This window comes from Zerene cesonia, chromosome Z, assembly GCF_012273895.1.
Source record: "Zerene cesonia ecotype Mississippi chromosome Z, Zerene_cesonia_1.1, whole genome shotgun sequence".
In the NCBI taxonomy this organism is placed as follows: Eukaryota; Metazoa; Arthropoda; class Insecta; order Lepidoptera; family Pieridae; genus Zerene; species Zerene cesonia.
In genome coordinates this window covers 2554757-2579971 of record NC_052122.1, presented here as the reverse complement: position 1 = coordinate 2579971, position 25215 = coordinate 2554757, and the positions used below count along the sequence as shown (strand labels likewise).

Sequence of the window (25215 nt, the reverse complement as noted above, 5' to 3'; positions counted from 1 at the left end):
GATTCGAATTGGTCCCAACGCTTTCAGGAGTCATTACGTAGGCATCTTTATTTCGTAAACATTATCAAATTTTGTTTAATTTTTAAAGTGGGAATCGGTGCCTATTGACTCCTAAATATACTTACATTCCAAAATTTAAAACATTAAAAAATTAAAAGTTGTGAGATACAACATCATGATATGATAATTAATATGATAATGAAGGGACTATTTTGCGTCCTATTAAATTAATATTAATTGGATATGTAAATTGCATATAACAGATGTAAATTAATTAATTATTATAAAGACAATTAATTTTATTCTAGGTTATGACTGGGTTTTTGGGCATTTCAATGTTGCAAGATTAAGAATGTAGTTAAATAAACATATGTATGAGTACCATAAAAGTTTGTAAAAGTTAAAACATTTATAAATAAGAGAAATAAAATAACGCCAGTGACTTAATCGTTAACTATTTTAATATCGTACATACAAAATTGGACAGTTGGGATACACACCTCCCTTATATTTATAAGATGTTGCGAATGAATGAGCGAGATTCCGAAGTCCGAACCAGCTTGATACGCGTGACGCACGAATTAGACGATGTTAAGAAATTTATGTTTACGTGAACTTTTAACATTCGTTGTAGCAACCCACAAATTATCCGTTCCGGTATGTACAATAATCAACTAATCAATAATATTAGCTCTATAAAATGAAATACATTTTTGCAGGACTTACCTAACGTTACCTTAGCTAACCTGTTTTCTTTTGAATATTATATTGATTAAATATGTTTTGGGGTTTGGGGATTCAGAGCTAGGGGCCACGTGGTTTTGTTTGCTTTCATAGAACGTGCTAAGAGTACCCATCCACCATATACATGTACGGAACTTGCATTATAATATTATAATGTGATTCATATAGTATTTTATGTATATATATATATAACCTATATATTTATTCGTATCCTATTTCTCTATTTTCCTATAAGATTCGCGTATATTATACATTCTATTAGAAGATATATCACCTAACTATTATATAAAATAAGTAGTAAATAAAAACAAAACACTACGTTTTACGTGCTCTAGCACGATTTTAATCTAATTTGAACCATGAAAATATACCTAGCACTTATAGTAGGTATATTATCATAGTGTGTTTATCTTTTATATTACCTACACGATATTTTAATATTATTTCCTAGCTGCACGTTCCGGCTCCGTCCGGATCGTATTTGAAACAATATAAACTATCCTATGTTTCAGTTGGATCAAACTGCAAATGGTGTGCAAATTTGATTAAAATAAGTTTAGTAGTTTAGATGTCCATAATGGACAAACAACGTGATACGAAATTTATATATGAAATGAAAAAAGTAAAGGATTTTAGTGTGCAGTGAAAGTAAATCGGACGAGAAGACAAAAAAAAAACACGAATTTCTAAGCATGTTTGTAAATTGACCACGTTACACATCGGTATTTGATTGTGTACATTAAATTGACTAAGTAATGCCATTCTAGTAAATGATATGCGAAATATACATATAACCCTAAGAATGAGTACGCGTTTACTTCTAAATGGTTAATGATTTGCGAAAAGGTTCTTAACATTTACACTAGTTCCCTCTAAACGAGGTACTTAAATGGGAGCATGAGTGTTATCCTAATATTTACAATTATAGTTAAAAATGCCGCTGAAAATGATTATACTATTTACATATTTACAATTCCTAAACTAGTATATTTGTAGTAGGTAGTGTATTTTACTAACATACCTACGATGTGATGAGGACTATAAAATTTCCGAACTTGAATATTGATACCTTGTTTCTAGATGTTGCATCTACAAACCTAAGTTGTCTACGTTATTTTTTACTGTATAAGTGAAATGTTCTATAAAAATCAAAAACAGCGATCAACATATTATATAGTTATGACGTTGTAGCATTTAAAACTAAATAAAAGTGTACATGCAGTTTTTTCACACGTAAACACTTCTGTTTATTCGATATTCTCGTATGTGGGTATAAAACTACCTGTATAAAATATTCTATAGTGAGTGAGCATAGTTTTATTCAAACGATTATGCCATTTTTGATGCACTTTTTATGACTGTCGATGTCTTTTCGATTGTAAGACGAGATTGGAATTTTATCGATCGTAGGTATGTGCTTACCTAAGTATTAAACTACAACTGTGCTAATGCTTATTATATCTTACTGCTATACCTTACAATGTAAGGGTAAACATGACAAATAACGCAGAAGAACATAATTTGGCACTGCAGGACATCATCATCAACTGCAGCCTTATTTACAAATTTCCAATGACTATTTTTTTCATAAAACACAGATTCCTTCACGTTTGAAATAAAAATTCGCAATTTATATTATAATTTTTTTGACTTTGAATGTCTTGTTTGTGAGTCGGCGCGTATATTCGGGGCCGGTTTGTTTGGTGAAAGCATAGAGTAGCTTTCATTTAATTCGTTTTAATAATTGTGCAGAGAACGGCTTGAGAATCGACTCGACATATGTTTTACTCGATTGATTTTTTTAATAATTTTTCTAGTATTTGTCTATTTGCTCAGTATTCTTAAGATTTTTTTTATTGAAACAATGCGTGCTGTAAGTTCATCGCGAGGTCATTCGCAACGAACCACTAGCTGATAAGAATAAACATAAATGCGCAAGTGTTATGTTCCAAGCGTAGCATTAAATTAACAAAAAATCAAATAAAAATAAAATAAATATAAAAGAGCTCATAAAGTACAATAAACGAATCTGTATTTTATAAATGATGTAAAACCACATTACTTATCATGTTTAAAAACACTTATTATTATACAGCTAATCGAGATATTGCTTCAACTGAGAATGCACGCACGACCTGTGGTCGTTTTGTCAGAAACGTATATATATTCATAAAACTTAATCAGAAATAAAAGATACATACAACATCGAGCAAGTTTCACATACATGTATACGATACGACGTGCGTATTGGGTAGATATTGTTCTCCGTTCACACCTTACATTGGCGACGATAGGAACTTTCTGGAAGGTTGTGTTTATTTGACATTAGACCTTAATGGATTCACCGGGAACATTAGACCTGTTTAATTATTTTAGATAGGACCACTTCATTCCCGCTAGCTCTAAAATACGAGGGGGACACATTTATCTTAATTTTTAATTGAAACACCGTTAGCTCCGCTTTATCCAGTCTCAATCGAGAAAAATGCAAATTTTATTTAAATTCCAAAAAAGACTGCGAGAAAATATTCATAAGTATTTAAATAAAAGAAACGTTAACATGGCCTTACATTCAGTATTGAAAGTGAAATTAATATTGAAACAACAAACAAAATTTAGAACAAACACAAATGTAGGATAATGTAATGTAGGATAATGTAATGTAGGATAATGTGAATAATTTAAACAGGCTGACTGTTGAGACTTGATAAAACTAAAGTGGCGCCGGGAAGAATCGTAGTTAACATTTACAAACATTGATACACCGATATATTTCTTAAAACTACAAAGACTTTCATTAGATCAGATTAAAATTACACGAGTAATTCGGCTTTCCTTACAAACGTTGCTACGTCGCACAGCATTAATGAAAATGTCAGATAATTAATGAAACTACTTTACCGTGTCCCAAAAGTGGGACCGCAGTGGTCGTCAACCGACCGTGCTGCGTTAAAAAATATCTCTCTCTCGTAAATTCGACACGACTCTATATCCCCAAATACTGTACGACGTGTGCAATTTGTGCCCGGTCGAAGAAAACAAGAAGCACAGGTGGCAACTCATGCCCTGGAAGCTTTTTACTCCCAGAAGTATACAACCTTAACGTTTAAAACAGGTTAAAAAAATAGGAGTTAGATTTGGATATATCATAGAGTGTAGATGGGTAGCGTGACGAATCTTTGTGCGCCGTGTCTGTCACAACTCTTCAGAGCCACACTCGTCACAATACCGATCTACGAAACAAGTAACACCTTACAAATGTATGAAAAAATCACGGGAGTATACCCGTACATGATCTGACGTACATTTAGTGGGTGTTACGAGTGAGGGTTGCCGTAAAGGCGAAAGTGGAAGATCATGAGAGCGCTAGGCGAAGGGCGCTAGGGGACAGGCATGAAAACTTACGAGCTACACATGTTTGCTACAATAATGTCACTCGCACTTTGAGCGCGCCGTGCACAATATCGTCGACAACATCAACAACGACGAGTCTCTGAGTTTCGATCACAATTCATGAACCTTATTTAATTTGCACACTAATCGTATGATATACTAACTAGACCATTACTTAATTCCACTCAGAGACCGGCGAGTGCAAAATACCAATATTTGATTATATAATGACACCGATAATTTTATAAAAAAAAGGTCGGACAATTTTCACGTAGTTGTTTCATATCCAAGGATACATAAATAGATGTGTGAACGGTGTTCCTATTCCGACCTATGTAGATGTTTATCGATATTTTGCAATTACTAATACAATTTTATCCTACGTGTAATAATTCCATCTACTTGCTAACTCTAATATTAAGTTGTTAAATCTGAGTTCTAAAACATTGATTTATACTATTATACGTAGCGTTGCGTGTGGATTGGGTGTGAAGCATTAAGGGGTGACAAGCTATCGACAAGTTAGCAAGTAAACAGAAGGGTTGCAAAGCCGCACGTTCACTAAAACATGCTTAAGTCTAATTTATAATAGTTGACATACAATAAATACTGTAAATAATACTGCCCGATTTCCTATCACATTTCATCCGCAGTCTGTTAGATTTATGGTTTATTGACACACTTCTGGGCCAATTAAGGTGAACTGACTTTCATACTATGAACTTAGATCTATTCTAATATTATTGAATAGCTAGAAGCTCATACGAAACAGGGTTTGTTACTCAAGTCGAAATTATCAATGTTACGTAACTATTTGAGATGTTCAAATACGATAAAAATGTAGATACTCAGATCAAGATAGATACTCATTTTAATGAAGTACCTATAACAATTGTTCAAATATATTATAAGAACAATTATGTAGGTTAAATGCACCAGTAGATAATAATAAATAGAATATAAATTGTGAGAAGTATGTACAAGTAGGTATTACAGTATTTACAATGTCATTGAATAAAATAGTTATTTGTCTTAACTAGAAATTAATTTAAGATGTTAGTATTCTTTTTGAATTTAAAAATACAGAGTATCTGGTGCAGTTAACCCAAGCTGATTGTCCTAGTATTCGTCTAAACCAGTACCTCTAATAAAGTAGATAGAGGAATTTGAGTAAATCACAATATCATTTACGGCCATGAATGACAAATCTAAGCAAATTCAGCAAAATTATTTATATTTGATATAAGTAACAATGGAAAGACTGAAAATGACTATTTTAATGATTTTAAGAAATAAGATTAAACAAACTCTTATAGAAAAAAAAGTTCTGCTAAGATATATCATGTCAATGGCTAAGTCCAAGTCGATTGTTACTCGGCCAGTATATATGTAGTTGTATTACGACACGCAAGTATATAAATGAGATTAAGTAAATATATAACGTATTCAATAACAAAACTCGTTAAATAAGAAATGATATTTCTCTTCAGTACTCAGTGTTTACAACTTTTGATACGGGCCAAGTGCTGTGAAATTTGGAGCTTTTCTTAATGCTTAATTTCACGTTGGATAGGTGGCTGGTAGCCGTGCGTCATACGTTCTAAAAATCGGTGTAAGTCGTGAAAACGAGGTCGTTGCATCGGCTCTCTACGCCAACATTCATGCATGAGGTCGTAGAGTTCTCGGCGGCAGCGCGGCGGCGGCGCTGCGGGGACGCGTGCGCCCCGCCCGCCGCAACGCCACTGACTGGCGTTCGCTACCACCTTCGTGAAAAAATACATTCTATTTACTCCTACTTCAACTGATAGTGCCCTGTGCTTAACTCGGTGCAAATTGAACACGCGTGATTTTGCTCTACGCAAATAAAACTTCTTACGATTTTAATGATGGCGAATCACCAATACGTGATGGTAGTCCTTAAGCGTAAGCCATGGTAGAAGGTAATGATTCAGGAAGGTTGAAGTAGTTCTCTCCAACCCTCTAATATCATTTCCTCCTCACAGACGTTATATCTCTTCAAGCCAGTTTTCAAGGAAATTAATTTAAGGAACAGTTAATGGTTTAAAATAGCACTATCTTCTTCACTTTTCCATCAATTTACATTAAATCTATAGTGTGCAAAAATCAAACTGATTATTTAGTATATATCCTTTGAGAGCAACATCAAGCTAAGCTAAACCACAAAAACACAATATCACGTGATAATGCATCAAGAACTTACTTCGTGACAAAGAGAAGAAGACTCTGAAATTGGTACCATGAAGAAAGAAATGTTTCCTAACTCCGGTTAGGCTATCTGACATTAGATTTAAAGTCAAAACTACGTTAAATAAAATTGAAGGGTAAACGATAACTGTCAAATAACGCAAATTAGTACTGGGTGTTTTCTTTATCTCTTTTGCAACAAATTTAGATAAGACTTAAATATGTAAATGGTTGTACCTGATCATCGTTCATCTCCTCGAAGGGTTTGGCCATGCAGTAAGTGAGCACCTCCCATACAGTAACTCCGAATGACCACACGTCGCTAGCTGGCGAGCACATTCCCTGGAGAAATATTACAATTATGAGCTTTTGCACTCCATTCTGCATTAGTTGATATAAACTGTCACAGAAATAAATTTAGCACATGTTAAAAGTCTACGTTAAAACAGAACATACATATAGTATTAAATTTAACCAGACTTTTAGTTTCTAAGTAGTCGTATCTTTGAATGAAATAAAATTGAGCAATATTTATAGCAAATCCATAAATATGATATGTAATGATGAATTTGAAAGCACGAAGAGATAGTTGTGAAGATGTTTACCATCAACAAGCTCTCCCAAGCCATCCAACGCAAGGGCACTCGGGTGCCGTCAGCCATGATGTGGTAATCTCCAATAAATTCATCGCAGAACATCGCGTAGTCGGACACTTTAATGTGCAGGTCGTTTGTAACTGTTACGTTTCTGCGAAATAGATGTTTAATTTAGTTTTGTTTGATTATGCTGTTCTTGAGCCTAATCTACACTGAAGAAATTTAATATACAGAAGACAAAAGGCAGTTCACTTCTAAATGTAATTAATTTGTTGAATGAAATTTTAAAAAACTCATATTAAGTACAGGTATTTACCTTGCCGCGAGATCCCGGTGTACTAACTCGAATGACTCCAGATACTTCATGCCGTTGGCAATTTGGCAGCATATGTGAATCAAACTCGAATAGCTAGTGTGATAAAAAAGGCTAATAAATAGGATTTAGTCGACACCATTGGCATACAAAATTAACGGATTTGTAAGGGCCTCGATGTTCGTTACATACTGGTAGGAAACTCTTTAAATAATTGTAATATAAACAGATTTAAAAACGTGAAACTTCCAGAATTTTCCTCAGGTTAGTCGTTGATAGTATTATAAGGTTATTTTTGCAAGATAACTTGAGACTTTCACCTAAAAAGTGTACTTATGATAATAATAAATATTAAAAACGATATCGCAATGCATTACAAATTATATTCAATATTTAAAACAAACAGTTTCATTAAACATATTTAAGAAATGCCTTTACGTCTGAGTATAACATTTGTGTTGGATATTTCTAGAATAGTCAACAGTAAGCGTGGCGTGAAACCACAGGGAATAACTATATCATACGGCATTGCACAGATAGTTGTTAATTCTACAGGAAATTGGATAAAGGACGCAATATGTTTGTACCGGTACAGTAACGAATACTTCAGGTCAGCTCTCCGTAACTTTGCGGTCAATTAACGTTACCAGCACAATGTTATTAATGTCTAAAGGATTTACATTAATAGCCATTCTATTTTACTATCATTGGGAGAAATGCACTAACATATTATCTATACCGAGCTAAGCTTTAGATTGTAGAAGATTACGAATTATTCTCATAAGGATTGCCTCAACTCATTAATTATTATTAAACTCATATGTTCCAATATTCTGAGGAACTTGGAACAAAACCACGGTTGGTTGCCTCAGCCTGAATAAAATTAGTTTTCTAGTTTTCGGCCGTGGCAACTGATTAAGGTCTTCTCATAATTCTTTACATATAATTTCCTTTATATGGCTTAGCAGTAGCAATTGCTTGGACAAACAATTTCAACGTAGCCTTACTTCAATCTCCGTTCCATCTTCAATATCGTCGGGAGTGGTGCAGCATCGCCGCGGTCGAGTGCCGCGCAAGGAGGCTCTAGAAGGCTCAAACCGAGAACTCGCGCAAGTTGCGGGTGCTTCAGGCCAGCCCCCCAGGTAGCTTCGCGGGCAAACGCCGCTCTTTAATAAACATATAAATTGATTAATAATTTTAATTCGCCTGCTCGTGAATTAAGCAATTAGAATAAGACTTTATTGCAAAGAATCGGAAAGAAGACGATTCATGGCTGTAGTTTTTAAAAGAATACGGATGTTCTTACTCAAACATACTATAACGAGGTATCCCTGTTAGATGATAAATTTTCCTTTGTGTAATAATAGCATTTCACAATTTTTGTAAATATTGCTGATTATCTGTTTTACTCTATGAACTTAAATCACGCTACAACTGGCGAGTCGTTAGGAGATTTGATAGGAAGATAGCTTACAATTTGGAGTATATCTCGTATCCTGATGCGGGCTACTTTGTAAGCAAGCTCAGGATAATAGGAAGGTGGGAAAAGTGGGTGGAAAACAAAAGACAAGCTCGGAAATTCTAATTTGTGGTGGTATAATGTATGTTTATAAACACGATATTATGGGATCTCGTTTAAAGAGACTATTAGAAGATACTTGAGTTTATAATATGACATTTTATTTTTCATGTTATATGGCTTTTTTTGAAACAATCGCGCGACATAATAAACACATCAATGAGCAATAAAACGCCGTGAAATATAGGTGAAATAGCTTTTAACTGCAATAATTTGCATTCACTTGAAAGAACTTATTGCATGAAATGCTGTGATTTATAAAACGTCGACTCGGTTGACATCGCAATAATGCACGCTAAAAGGTTTTTATGTGACGTTTTTAGTCCGCGATTGCGTGTTATGTGGCGTACAATGCTTATTTCTATCTCACGAAGGTGGGTGAGATATGATTGAAGTTTCAGTATTGGCGAAGAGGTCGCAAGAGCGTCGTGAACCCGCGGATTCTAGTACTAAAACCGAAATGGGAATGTAGGAGGAGGTACGAATGTAAATAGCTATACCATGCACATAAATTGTAAACTTGGGGAGAGGTGTAAGCGGTACGTATTGCGAACTGGTGATTTTGTTGCATGTTTCATTTATTTAAAACTTGTTTGAGAACAACTGTTAAAATCTGTATAAATAAAATTGAATAATATATAATATATACGCGTATAACTTCCGATAGACTGCTGATTTTGTGTAAAAGGAAATAAAAACAATTATATATCCTCCAAAAAAAAATTTAAAATTTTATTATAAGAAAAGTCAGTGAGTGAATGATACAAATAGACTTATCGATTATTCGCATAAAATTATAGTGGTATGACGTTCAAAGCAGTTAAGTATCAAATAAAGGCTCAGTTTTACATATATTTAAAAAACTAGGATTTGATGTTATTGCATTTTTATATTTTTACTTAAATAACATAGAAAATCATACCTAGGAACCATAATGTACATATTAATGACGTTTTACTATTGTTAAAATGTATTTCACCTTACGGATTAGAAATTAATACGGATAAACATCGATTTATTTGTGGTGAAAGATACAATTTTAAAAAGAGTATAATTATAATGTTTATATGAAACTTACATCGATTATTATCTTTGTATAATGTGTTCTGACTTACTTGATATCGTTATGGCAGCCCCGCCACAGTGTCTTGACGATAACGAGTCGGCGGCGGTCGCCACTCGGTAGCTCCTCGTCGCTCAATTCCTCGATGCCATCCGTCTCGCAAATCTGGAGCTGTGGGACAACTTTTTGGTTAGGGAAATATAAATTCTATCAGGGGGCAATTATGTACATAATCAGCTATACCTTGATAACACAAGGTTTGGAAGGGTCAACAATCAACCTAACAAATATTCCAATAGTATCCGCCGATTCTTTTTTGGCGCTAAGCATATTTTTTTTATTAATCTGTTAATTTGAATCTTCAAATTCGTTGCTAACCGCAAGACTCGAGAACAGCTCGAACAATTAGGTTGATTTTTATTTGATGTTTTTGTTAAAGTACCTACACGAAAGGTTCTTATGGTATGGAAGAGACAAACCACGCGGGAAGCCGGAGCGACCGCTAGTTTATCATAATATTCATATACGATACAGTTAAAACTGAATTATGAAAAAATAATTAGATCGAAATCGAAAAACGAAAATGCAATATACAATATAAGAAGTCGAAAGTCGAAATTAGACCACCAAACCACGGAAGTTGTATTTAAAAATTAAATTAATCTCCCCACAACGGATTAATACTTTTCAAGATACATAAAAGGCTAACGCTTCGGATTCAAGAAATATTAAAAATGTTATCCGTACAAACTTTGGAAAGCCGTAACTTTTCCGTTAAACGGATGTTTAAGAGAATTAAAAAGTACGAAGAAATCCAAAATTTACATTTTTATTCGCCGGCACGTGGGAACTTTTAAGGAAAATAGTTTTTAAGCACGTAAATAGTGAGGGCGTGGAGAATTTCCTGTATATTTTGCAAAAGCCTACTTTGGCCCAGTTTCTAAGTTTACGGAGCGTGGAAAATGGCTTTGCGCCTACCGGATTTACAGACCTTGAGAAAAACCTTTCCGAAATATGCTAGTATAGTTACTCTGTAGTATAGTTGTAAAAACATATTAATTTGTCTTATAAATTAGACGTATTAAAATAGATTTTTGCCTTTGTTCCACGCTGTGAGTAAGTATCTAAATTCTTTATATTTGCTATTTTTGACAATATAAAGATAATATCGTATACCAAATACTATATTCAAATTTTATTAGTATTAAAATAAACAGGATAATGATTGACCTTTATCATGCGTCGTATGTTTTTACATAAAGGTTAATCATTACTCTAATTTTAAAAATTTTCAATAAGTCCAGTTTATGAAGAAAGTAAGCTATCTCACAAACATTTAAAAGACACAATACTACGTGTCACAGTGCACGGTTTCGTAACATTTCATTTAAAAATTCTTTGAGATTCCTCTTCTTAAGTAACTCAACCAATCTTTGTAGTTCATGTGTACGAAAGGTTTGGGACAAAATAAGTAAGGAGAAATCGTTTGAGAACCGAAAACCTAAGTAATGGGATTAAAGTATTGTTTGTTCAGGTGTATTGTATGTGTGTAAACGAAACTATATTGTAAACGATGAACTAAAACTTCGGCCACGATAATAGAGTAGCGAAGGAAGTTATTTGCACTAAAATAGAAAATTAATTTGAAGTGAACTCAAACACCAAACTAACTATAAAATGTAACGTTATCTAACTTTTCTTTGTCGGTTCATGTTTAGCAATGTACATGGGTAATTTATAAATTAAACTAGCTTGAGCCCGCGGCTCCGCACGCGTTAATTTGGAATAGTTTAATAGATGTCATTATACATTTAAACCTTCCTCTTGAATCACTCTCTCTATTAAAAAATAACCCCATCAAAATTCGTTGCGTACTTTTAAATATTTAAGCATGCATAGGGATATAGAGACAGAGAAAGCGACTTTGTGATGTGTATTGAGTGTAAGTATAAAATATTAGCTTATAAAGTTTTGTATAAATTGTTAAAGGCACTGGTGTTTTTGTTATTTAGACGCAACGAAGTCACGCAATAAGACTCAGCATTTCAATATTAAAAACCTTATAATACAAAATCAATCCGTTTACGCTTGAAATATAAAATATAACGAGGGCCTTCCATCGAATTTCACTCTTCAATTGAGTCCCTCAAATAGGTAAACAAGTAAAAAGAATCAAACAAGATTCCCCTAAATTTTACGGCGTAACGTGTTTAGATTAGGTCAAGTGCAATTGTTCCTTAAGAGAGCGAGAATTTTACGAAGGTCGGGAAATGCTTTTTCTCTCTTTTGATAACGTAGTGCTAAAAACGAATGAGTGTGATAAACGTTGTAATGACGCTAATGAATATAAACGCGATTTATTTTTGGTTATTTCGTATCGAAATGTACGAAAATACCCACAGCCGCTTTTACATTCTAATTTTGGTACTAAATAGGACTGATAAGATCTGTCTTGTATTTAGTTTTTGAATATCGAGTCCAGTTTAGTCTAGAAGTTTCTTTGTAGCTTTTTTCTTTTTTCCGTCACATATTCAGAAAATGAATATACATTATTCTCATCTACGTTTTATGATGTTGACACTATTTAATTAAATAAATATAATAAGTGTCTGTTAACCCTTTATGAATTAATTTAAAAGTCAAAATTTAAAAGTGTACGCGATGTCGGTGAAAATGGCGACCAAGTAAAGTGGTGACCGTCCACAGAATTAATGTTTAAATGCGTATTGTTTGGACGATTCATTTTATCAGTGACAAACATAACGGTCATTACGGCGTCGAGGTAATTAATTAAGCAAAGTTTTGAAAATATATTTACATTTTCCTGTGTGGGATTGCAAATGAGTATGAAGAGGTACAAGCTTGGACGGCGGGTGACAGTGAAAAATTAGCTCCAATGATGCCGCTGTCATTTTAATTTTTATATCTGTTTCAAATTTAAATCGGTTTCATGCGCGTTTCATGCTTCATTGTAGTAATTAAGGGATAAATATCTGTTTTTTTCTTTGATTATTACATTTATGGTTATTACATAGAGGTTGATTGTTTTTTGTTAGAAAAAATATTATTAGTAAAGAATAAATAAAGGAATAGAGTCCATATTTTAAGCGTTTTTCTCTTTATAGGAGAATTGAGAAATCGGTTCCGGGCAAAGGTCGGTAAATCACCTAGTTATTTATGTGAACGTAATATATCTACAGAGATTATTCCATTCCCCATTTAAATCTGCGATAAAAATGAATTTACAGAACTTTAAACCAATATTTTATAACATTATACGTACTCATATACATCTCATTTACTACGGTAGCTCATAAATTTGGTTAAAGTATAAAATAAACGTCGCAAGCTATTAGGGAAGGCGGGCGGGAGTACGGAGCGGGGAGGGGAAGGGGGGAATGGACGGTGAACGTTAGCACTGAGCAGCAGATTGCATTTTCTTACGGCCAGTAATCAATTTTTATGAGCATTTTTGTAGTACTGCCCCCACTTTATGTGCAAACTTGCCCCGTGTCATCCAGGGCTGCCAGCTAATATTAGCATCATTATTGCATTAACATCAAATAATTTTACATTTCTAATTATTCCTCTCTCGGAATCTGCTTTTGGTATTTTAAATAATATAAAGTTAATAGTAGTTTTCAATTGTTGTTCGTTAAAACGAAAAAGAAACTCAATTCCACTGTATTTTTGGTTTGATTTAATTACTCAATAACTTTCATGGGTTGTGTTTCAGCTGATTGTCGCGATTGTTTCTGTGTTTATTGTGAATTTTAATGGAACTAAGTGACATGTTTGTATTATATTCGTTCTGTGAAACCTCAACAAATTAATACTTTAATATTAAACCTATGACGTCATAGGATTGTACAAATGAAAACACAAATTTTGATAGCCCTATTTTCACCCTCCATCAATGTGCAATCCTGCCTCGCGACACACCACGGGTGTAACTAGCCTCGGCTATAATTATACCTCGGTGGAATTTAATTTAGTAAAATTTAATTTAGTCTAGTGATGTTTGAATGGAATTTCACTTAGTTTTGTTTCGAAGTGCGCTGAGTGCGCTCCGTGAGAAAGGGGTTAACAATTACAATGTTAACGATTTTATTATCTCACAAGTAAGATTGGAACTCCGAAAATGTTAAGAAAGTGTATTGCAATAACCTTTTATATTCTTTAGAACGAAAAAATAACTTAAAAAAAACTTAAATTTAAATTGATGATCCAATTAGAAATGTGAATATGTAATTAAATGAAAAAGTACAAAACTGTAGTGCCGGCCTGTGAAATCGCTGGTGGGAAGCTAGACCGAACTTAGGAGTAAGGTAACGTTACCTAATTCCTAAGTCTTAATAAATTTGAGCCTCAACGACTTTTCACTTTAAAAATATGAAATTAAAAAAAAACTAGATGATGAAAATGGAGTCAAGTGGGACTTCCAAACCATTCACAGTTCTCACTGTCGATGCACCCTAGATGATTAGAGTGATGGGATTGGCATAAGCGGCTAATGTACTCATAGACGGTTATCGATTATGTGAAGCGCTAATGGTCGGAATGTAATTACTATTGCCAACTATGCCCGTCGATGGACAATTGACAATCGATCAAATTGGAATTCAATTATCCACGTTTTCCCTGATACGGACTTAAGCGATTTTGTTGCATTAGTGATACGTAAATAAGAAAAGGCTTGGAAGTATAAATATACATAAAATTCTTATGCAATACAAGGCATAGGCACGCTTTATATCATGTGTATTGACATAACCTAGGACCTCCTCTCATCCTAAATGAGCTTAAATTTAAAACATTGTAATGCCCATGGGGTTGATCTTGCCTATTCATTCTTTGTTTCTACTTAGATTGATATCAAAATCTATTCAGTATATTTTTTTTTGGTGAGAGTTCAAAAACATTTGAAAAATAAAATTGTTTATATTATAATTATAACAAAGTTTGTCCTATCTTGTTTAATCGAGTTATATAACGCAAAGAAAGAAAAAAACGTTCTTCTTCTGTACAAGCCTCTATATAAACCGATTGAAAATAAATGGAAGCACGATTGGATAAGCTTACAACAATTTTCTTGAACGAGGACACAATTTGGCTTTGGTAGACTTTTATGATCAATTCTAAACAACGAAATTTCATAGACAAAATTGAAGAGCATGTTTACATAACTAATGCAAAAAACAGCAGTGTAGTAAAAATGTACACAATATTCCAATATGGGTCTGGTATTCGGCAGCATCCGTTGTGAGAGGAATTTCACAATCTGACAGCTAGTACCCCTTGGATACGGAATTTATAATGTACGCAGATATTTTTGGTAAAATACAAATTGCTGAGATTGATATCAAAATATCTCGTAGAATACCTAACGAGCATTCATCTTATTAAAGCAGTTATAATATCTAAGTACGTACATATTTTGATTTAGAAGGTAATATAATGTTATATTACCATAAAAGCCGACCCGACCCCGTTTTGTGATGTCGGCCATTTTAAATTTGTTATTTGACATGTTAAATAGTATTGTACTATTCAATCACTTTCATTTGATTCCCATACCGAGTGTTTGGGAAAAATATTTACTCCGTCATATAGTGCCTGCCACCATCTTTAACGAATTTTCAACAAACAATGCCAATAACCACCACGAGAAATCTGGCTTTCAAATATAAAAACTGAATCGAAATCGGTCCATAATTTTGAGAGCTACGATGACACAAACAGACACACAGACACACACACGCACAAGGACAGCAGACAGCCAGACAGACAGACAGGCATCTACGTGAAACTTATAATGGTACACTTAGCTTCAGAGTTTAAATAATTTTACGTAAGTTCTTGATTCACATGAGAATAACTGTGAAAATAATTTCAAGTTTATATTCTATAATATACACGATATAAGCTGTAACATTTTTTTACAAATCGTAACTACTTTGAGCACGGTTTCAATACATAAAACGTTTCTACATGTTGTGAAAAATCACAGGCAGGTGTTTTGTAATATCCATTCATAACGCTGTAGTAGTTACAAGAGGACTGAATGTTTGAAGAGGACCTTAATAAAGCATTCCTGTGGATAAAAGGAATTTGAAGATATTTGTAGCGCCAGTTTATGGAATTTTATCATAGCGTTAGCCTTTACACAGGCTGAGTTCGCTTTATTACGTCACATCAATATAGCCATCGAGTTACGGCAGATATTAAAAAAATAAACGGTTATAAATCTGCGTCTTTAATGCTCGAAGTGAGTGACATTTCAAAGAAGAGGTGATTTGAACTTTACACCAGTTTGAAATTGACAAGCAAATAAATTATCAAGTATCCTATTTATCTTATATTTCACAGGATTTATCGGTTATTGAAGTAATTACGATAACGATTACGGTATCTAATAAAGTTTTATAAACCTAAATCTTTAACAATCTCAACGTGTAGAATATTTGTTTTTCTGCTTCATATATCAATGACACATCGACAAGTTCTCATAAAGAATAATTAGAGAATTTATAAGAGCGCAGATAAGCTGCGTAAGGCTGCATATATGTTACTGTCTTTTTGTAGATAACGATGTAGAAAGGTTTGTGTAAAAATATATTTTCAACAACAATATAACATGGCGATGAAAAGAACAAATTCAATTACGGTAACAAACATTGCCCGGTTTATCTTCTACTTATGCGTTGTAAGGATAGGAATCTTACATATTATTGCTGCTATTCCGTGGGCTTATTTCATTAGGCTTAGAGAAGCATTATAAGTTGTGGATTAATGCTTTATAGTTCATATATTATAACAGGACAGTGGAAACTTTTGTAATTTTTGTTTGCATGCAGAATGTTAACATCTTGTAAAAAACATTCTAGAATAATCAATTAATTACGTATCGTGATTCGCGATGTTTCAAGATTACATTTTCTAATTACAAGAATGTCTAATAGTTATGAATTATGCAAAACAGCGTATATATTTCAATGATAATGATAAATTCTATTCCTGTGACCTTCACGTGGTGCTTGGTACGGTCTAGCTGGGCGTAAACAGCGCGTTCCAATATTGTCTTTTCATTATAAAAGTACAAACATAGTGAATTAGTGAACCACAGCCCGGGTTGGCGGTATTCTAAACCCTTTGATGTGGTTTAGGGTAATATTATTCTCGTAGCATTTTGAACGTTTTAGGTAAATTTTATGAGTTAATTATTTTGCTTGTAAATAATAGATTTTGGTAGCGCACTTATTACTTGCTCGTAGTGTAAAGTTAATTAAATACTGAATTGGAAAATTTATTTTTCAATAATTGCTTGCATGATTTAAAATGTCAGGGCTAGGTACTTAAGATTTGCTTTCTACTTATAATATTGAATTAGTACCTACCTTTTTATTGAGTATGACGAAATAGCTGTGAAATTATTGTTTGTAAACTAGCTAAGAAGGTTTTATAGATTTTACGTCGAACTTCACTTCTTTTGTTAGAAGTTTGACAGAAGAATTTTTCTATATATCAAAAAATAAATATTCTTTGTCGTATTCAGAAATTTTTCTATAATGAAATAAACTCGTTTTCTTATATTTCCGGATTCAGCGATCCAAAACAGGAACTCAGTACAATAACAAAGCCAAGTCATGGATGAATTCATAAAAAGCATCAAAAATAAATTTTCTATGGAAAATATAGTAGAGCTTCTGAAAGATGGTATGGGCTAAAGTATATTTAATATTTACTTATTTGTTATTACATTAAAACTTCACGAAACTTCTTATTTTAAGTAAAAGTTTTATCGGGTGTTTTTTTGACTATTTCAAACTATCATGAAATTATTTTAGATTTAATATAAAAGTATAGTGAATTGGATTATTTTCAGACACCACGATTTTTATGTAGAAACAAAAGATGGAAAGTATTTTACTATATATCACATATTTATATTATATATTTATTCAAAACATTCAAATAACTATTAAGATTAGAATAAAGATGTCATTGTTGCAGAGATTTCAGATGAGAAAAACAATGTCGCTGAAACTCTTGAGAAGGTAGAACCAGCAAAAATAGCCAACATAGAAGAACACGTATCGAATGTACAGGAGCAATCCAAGCCGTCGCTTCAAACACCTGATGATATGAAGAATAAACAGATATCGGGCAGTATCCAAAAGAAAGAACCGACTGCGAAGACGAGTATAAACGTCCTGCAAAAACCCGTAGAACCCGAAGAATTTAGAGATCCATTCCGCGACGATGAGAACCTTTTTAATTTCTACGATTAATAATTGATCTTATAAATTCTACAATAAACACACTTGCTTCATAAAATGTACCTTAGCAAAACGTAACCTTATTCCCACCAATTTTACAATTACGAGAGTGAATATTGAACATTGAAGGCACATATACATAAATACTTATGCCGTACTTGTGAACCTATACGTTTATATTAATACATAGTTAAAATGTAATATGATCCAAGGCTTCCTATTTGCATCGAGCTTCAGATAGGTCGATGTAAATAGAGTATCATTTACATTACCATGCATGATGAGGGGGACTTCACGTTCTGCATCATCTCCTGTTGAGTGTCGTTAATTGGTAACCTAATCCTATCGTACGCCTTGCAAGCTACACTAATGGGTTATGTAAAACGTTTCGTATATACACGTAAACTAATACCATACTTTGTTGTTTTCTTACTTTCTTTACATTAGGTATGAATAGAGAGTATGCTATTGGTTATTGAATTATTCATTTAAAAGCTTTCCAAAAATGAAATGAAATGAGATATCCTTTATTGCACACATCAAACAATAAAGTAAAAAAAAAAATTGCGCCTTTATTGCTCAATAGCAATTTCTTCCAAGCAACCCAAACCAAGCGGAAGTAATAAAAATTAAAAATTCACGAACACAGTGTACACAATAAGAATAGAAAGGACATAATAACCAAGCATAATATGTAATAGAACAAAATAATATAAAAGAAATATGCAAAAAAAAGAAATGAAAGTAAACACAGCTTTCTGTGTCTTTTTAAGAAATAATTGATGTGAGACAACTGATGCGCTAGCACGATGTTAATTACAATTAGGTTTATTACATAATACGTCTGTTTTGACAAAAAAAATAACATGTTTTATCTTTTATTGACTAACATGTTAATATGTATTAATATCCTATATCGTCATTAAATGAGGGTGCGATAAGAATGCTGTGCTTTTATAATATATCCGTGTATTGAAGTTAATCTTCTAATTGCAAAAGGTATTTTTTACAGTGAACATAGTAAGCTTTTTTAAAAAAACAATCGAGTGATCTGAAGTAACGTTATTACAGTCGTATGTAACATGTACTCTAAGTAAAACATCCATATAAGCCCATTAAAACTCGTCATTCCTTGTGCGGTGAAAGCTGTAACGTATTTTTAAAGTGAGGCAATAGCTACTTACAGTGCCGTGCGGTCCCTCGCCAAGGAAAGTAACCGGTCGCATGCGCCCCCGCGGGAAATCCAGCAGGGGCGCCACTCCGTTTGGGGGCTCGGCTTCAGGTAGTTTGATGGAGGTGAACAGCCCAGGGGCGGGGCGCTCACGGCGGCTTAGGCGCTCGTCCGGGTACGTCTGAAAATGTCACTTTTTAGAACGATTCCTCCAGGATTATAATGCATCGTTTAACAACATAATTTGCCCGTTAAAATTGTAATACGGCCTGGTTTTCTTATGTTTATAAGTACAATTGTTTTTTCAATTTAATTTTTATTCGATTGCGAAATTGGAATATTTTTTACAATAGTGGTCTTATTACAAAAATGATTAACACATTGAAATTAAATTGTAGATGTACATTTGATCAAAGAAGAACCGTTAAACGTCAAAAGAGTATATTGATAAAAGGGAATCCATAAACCCTTCATTTTGTACGTGTATCAATATTTATCATCAAAGTTAAAGTTTGCACAAAGCGACTGCGCTCAAACCTACCCCTATAATATCTGAATCCTGATAAACTGTGGGGTTTTTCAGGTCCATTAGTCAATTAACGTCAGTAACCGATCGAAACGAAGGCCGCTATTACGGTACACACCGGCCAGTTTTCTCGCCAACATTAAAACGTTAATATCACTATTTTATACGGTGTGGTATTAACCCACTTTCAGAATAATAGCTAGTTTCCATCCTAATCTCAAGACTGAACCTATAATTTACGTTTGTATGACTTATTATTCTTTGGTGACGTAGACATAGGTAAAAGGTTTATTTATAACGTTTACCTAATGAAAAAAATATTAATAATGAATATTAGAAACAAATTGATTCGAAAACGTTATCTAATTGATAGCAAGATTTACATAATTACCAAAAAGAGCAGCGTCCGAAAAATACCACAATTAAAAAAATTCGGAAACTGTAAACAATTTAGGACGTAATTTAACACCGGTCGGCTTACGTGTAAGCCTTACAAAGCTGTGATAAAACATTAACAAAACGGACGAAAAGCCGGCGGGCACGCAAGTCGCTCCTCTCATAATACCGTCCTTTACTCATTTATCATTTTGCAAACAGCCGCATAATACCCCTAATGAGTAAAATCCAAGCATACCTTAGGCAATACCATTAATATTACGAACCCCGGCCTTTCCCCTTTACAGATGGGATACCTACTACACAATAGTTTAAAGCACATTTACCTCTTGGTGGCTTTCATTTGGATTCGGGAAGCGTTCCACGTTTGGCAAGAGATTCATTCTTATTTCTGCTTATTTACGGCTATTCCACGACTTTTAAATTTAGAAACATGACATTTTGTTCATCGCTTTTCTTTGTGGTTCGAAAATAATGGATATAACCGTTGCTGTTTATTACAAGCTTTATCTTGAAAATAACACCAATAAATTTTTTCTTGATTTAGTTAAATGTAAAAAAAATATTTCATACTATACAAAACATATAAAAGATGCTGTTACCAATAAAATTAAGCATTCATACAAATTATTATTGTTATTAATTCTATCAGCAGAGGTTTACTAAACTGCAATAGAAAAAAGTTCTTTAAAAATTCGTTAGAGAATAAACTCTGTTTATACATTGAGTGGGCAATTAAATAAACAAAACTATCAAAACTTCAACTCACTATTTTATACAGCTGCTTTCTTAACGACGTCACTAAACTTCTAGCCGGCTTATTGTTTGATATAATTAAAACAAAGCGACCGGAAAACTTCTGCCGGAAACTGCAATGCCACAGCGAACATGCTTATAATGCGGTTAGGCGTTCTGGATTGCTCTATGATTACAATGGTACATATACAATAACATAGATCCCTTCTTTCTACGAACTTCTTCAAAACATATTGCATTTAATATTTGAATAAGTTCGAATGCCCTGAACAGTTCTTAAAGAATATGTTACAGGTTATAGGTATGTTTATGGACGCCCTTATAAATGGTAATGTATATAATATGTATTATAAGCTGTGCCACGAGGTTTCATCAGCGGGCGAACCCACGTTCAAAAGCGAATGCGTTATTCTGGTACGTAAGCTACATCACTGTCAAGAATTGTCAATATCCGTTCCATGGATTTTGTCAAAGTGCAACAAAGAGACATTCATGGAAACAAAATGTCGCAAAATTTCTAATATTAGTAGGAATACATATTACATGTACAATAATAAGCAGCTTGATTATTTTTTACGAAAAGTAATGTATTTCTGTAAAGATATAAAAATATAAAAGAACGATACAATATTATACCGGATGTTTGTAATATTATTAGTGGATGAATTCATTTTATATTAATAGACGCCATTACGACACACTGACAAATTGCACTTGTGGTTAGAATGATCCAACAGCTATGCATAACCAATCCATTATTTAATTCTATAGCGATGGTGTGGGGGTAAAGGGGTGTTTTGGGATGTGTGACTTATTCACACGAGTGGGGTGAGGGCAGTTACAGGCATATAGGCTGTAGCATCTAATGGAGTATTCAAAGATGTCAGCGGTGAATGACACGTAAAATGCATTCTGCACGGAATAAAATCTAAGACGAAAAATTTGTTCATAACAAATTTGCCTCACGCCTAGGAAAATACGAAATATGTTTCGTATTATCCTATATTGTTGAAATACTATATCGTTGTGTCATTTTTTTGTATTTACATTTATTCTAGGTACATTTTGAAATAATAACATTTTATAACGAAACTTTTTATAGCAGTGAATTAAGAAGTTTAAATAGACGGTGAAAGTTTGCGAGACTTCTTTGTTTCTATGGCTATAGTCGTGAAAATTGATCCGAGGTAGGATTTAGACTTCGTAACGAAGGCGAATGCAATTACCGTATTACATTGGATGCTTATAGTTTGTTCTATATACTGTAGTTAGTATACTTATAATAAACTGGGATTCGAACGCGGCTTCACCCGTGTAGTCAAAGGATTTCCTTGCATTGTTCCCTCTCAAACTATATCTATAGCAAATTTCACCCAAATCGGTTGGTACAAACTAGCTAACCCGACAAACGTCATTCTGCCTAATTTATGTCATTAAGAGGTATGGAAAATAGATTTTGGTCGAATCTCAGATCCACCCGATATGCACACATGCAAAATTTCATAAAATTCAGTCCAGCCGTTCGAGAAGTTTGGCAACAAACACGGCCAAATGACATTTTTTTTAATATATTAAATGTAGTAATAAAGAAAACACGTTCTATATTATAGTTCTTTGTTTCAAGTACCTGTCCTCACAAATAAAATATTTCATACATTAAAATTTAAGTAGTAATTCATTATGCTTATTTTTACGCTACAAAATCTCAATTTACAACATGTTACAATTGAAAAATAAAACATACTTTATTCATTCATACTTCTATATGAGTTTATTTAAAAAACAAATTGCTGTAATATACAATTAAAATCAACCTTTCAAAAAATGGACCGTTCCATAAAACTCAAATTAGATACAAACACAGACACATCCATTATTTAAGTAAAACTCCATTAAACATATGAAAAAAATAACAGATAACACATATAAACTGTTCCCCTGAGAAATGCGAGGAAAGTTACATGAAATAGTTTATAGTAATAACTCTCCTCCGCTGGATGCTGAATATTTAAACGAACAAGTGCTACTGGCTCTGTATTTTTTATAAGTAACCGAGTTTAAAAAAGCTTTTTCTCATTTTTGGGATCAATGTTAGTATGTTATGGTGTCCTAAGTCAAATTAAGGTGCATGAGGCAATTTAAGATATTCTTTCTAAAATTTGGTATAAAAAAGAAGAAGAAAAAGCCATGGAGCTTTTTGTGGTGTGTGCTTAGTGTCTATTAAATCATATACATTGTGCATTTGCAGTGAAGCCGTGCACTCAACTACAACGCAATTAAAAATTTAGCGCCACCAAGGCTCAGGTGTTCTTGAGCAAAATGCATTAATTAAGATTGCCCGAAAAACCTCAAACATGCTCTCCAGTGGTGCACTAATTACTTCGGTTACGTCATATTATGTTTAAATTTAGTACACTGTTTAAAATTTATTAAAAAAGACGGTCGAAAACACATGGTGCGCTCCACATTTTATAAAAGTTTTTTGTTTTTTATTTTCCTCAATGAGTGAACTGGTTTTTGTGTTATAATGATTAAAAAATATGTTTTTGTTTTGTTACTTATTATTCATTTCATTATGTACCAATGAAATGTGGCTAGTTCCTGACGTTCATCGTAATAATTAGGGAAAATTGCGGTTCTTTAGAAGACGTCGTTTTGGTTGGCATACATTAGCGTGCTTTTGAATGTCGGGCAAACGAATGTTGTGCTCATTAAAGCTCGACAAACGACCTAAAAATTTAAGAAAGTCACGAAAATACTAGAATATGGTGTAGTTGATGTAGTTACTCCTTGCAATCATTATACGTGACCCTATTTTATGACATATTAAAAATTGCCTAAGCAACCATTACGACGGAACAGTAACCAAAAATAAATATTATAATTGTCTGTTATTATTTTAGCTTCGTCCAACATTTTTTTTACACAACAACCTAAACAAATATTTTTCACTCACCAACCTATTTTATCACAGTCCATAAATCCGAGTTTACCTTATATGGAGAGTAAACATTCAAAGAGAGAGTTCTCTAAAATTTATTAGAACACAAGACAATTTTTTGTATTACTCTTGACGCCTTTATGTTTCATTTTCAAGTGATTCGCGTAAGAAATGGTTGGACCATAAACAATTCCTGAGTGGGCAGCGAGCATACGTCGTTTGAGCTCCCCGTGTCATTATAAAATACGAGAAGTAGCGTGGATTCACTTTGAGAAATGGGAACAGGGTTTGGTAGCACCTGGGGCCGCGCCACACCAGCGTACCGCCTCACCAATGTTATTCGCGTTTTTGTAAGTGACAAAGTCCGTAGAATAAATTTATGATCGTCTCGTTAACGGCGTCCTTTTAGTGAACCGTGGAAAATTGTAAATATGTCGCGTTTGTGTAACGTTTTTTACGCGAAATTAGCCTGCAAAATGATATTTTAATTTAGCTCATGGTAATATAACGTAATTAACATGTTCAAAAGTTTTAGATAGAGATTAGGTTATATTCTGATTTAGTCAATGTTTTGTTGCTTTTTTTCACTCTTACTGATAATTGCCAGTGACGATAAGATCAGGATTCATAAACACCAAAATTTTTTAGGTGATTTAGTACAGCCATTACCGGAACCCATGCTCATCAAGTCAAAATTCCTCTTCGCCGTTTTTAAAATAGTTCCCCACGAAATTGTAGAACTTAACATATATTACCGCTGAGCAAGTAAAATTCTGTGTGATAGTGCTGTTAGAATATTTATGAGATTTTACCTTTTTTCGAAGATTTTATATTCCGAGTGGATTCACTTACAAAGTATACCCGTATAAAGATATATTTATGGAGGAGGAATCTAAAGAAATTATTGTCAAAGTTATAGTTGTTGCATGTACTCAGAATATATTTGTCTAAGCTAAGCTATAGAAGATTGTATTAATATAAGTCTGAAGTAACAAACAAAAATAACTTTTCTAACAACGAATAAGCAATATAAGTCTTTGAATATATACGTAAAATAAATACATAAATAATTCTGGATGCAATATGCTATGAATGTTCAGTTGAAACGTATCAACAGAGACTATAATTGGAATAGTTTAACGTTAATATATTGAATACGAGATACACCAATCTAATATTTTAATTTAAGATATAATCGCTTCAAGTTTAGACAATGAAGAATTGTGTGCATTCATTGCATGTATTCAGGCTTC

At 33.3% G+C, this 25215-nt stretch overlaps 1 protein-coding gene across 2 annotated transcripts in view; it reads right to left on the bottom strand.

The window, feature by feature from the left end:
* Positions 1-5629: 5629 nt before the first annotated feature.
* The window catches only part of LOC119835864 (discoidin domain-containing receptor 2-like), a 125228-nt gene continuing 105642 nt past the window's right edge, over positions 5630-25215 (bottom strand). For both annotated transcript variants that reach the window (XM_038360917.1, XM_038360918.1), the window contains exons 12-18: positions 19357-19524; positions 9946-10064; positions 8259-8417; positions 7255-7347; positions 6948-7089; positions 6580-6684; positions 5630-5900 (exon numbers count right to left, since the gene is read on the bottom strand). In XM_038360917.1, coding sequence (XP_038216845.1) covers positions 5685-5900; positions 6580-6684; positions 6948-7089; positions 7255-7347; positions 8259-8417; positions 9946-10064; positions 19357-19524 — 1002 coding nt within the window. In that variant the 3' untranslated portion in view covers positions 5630-5684. The remainder of the gene's footprint in view (positions 5901-6579; positions 6685-6947; positions 7090-7254; positions 7348-8258; positions 8418-9945; positions 10065-19356; positions 19525-25215) is intronic.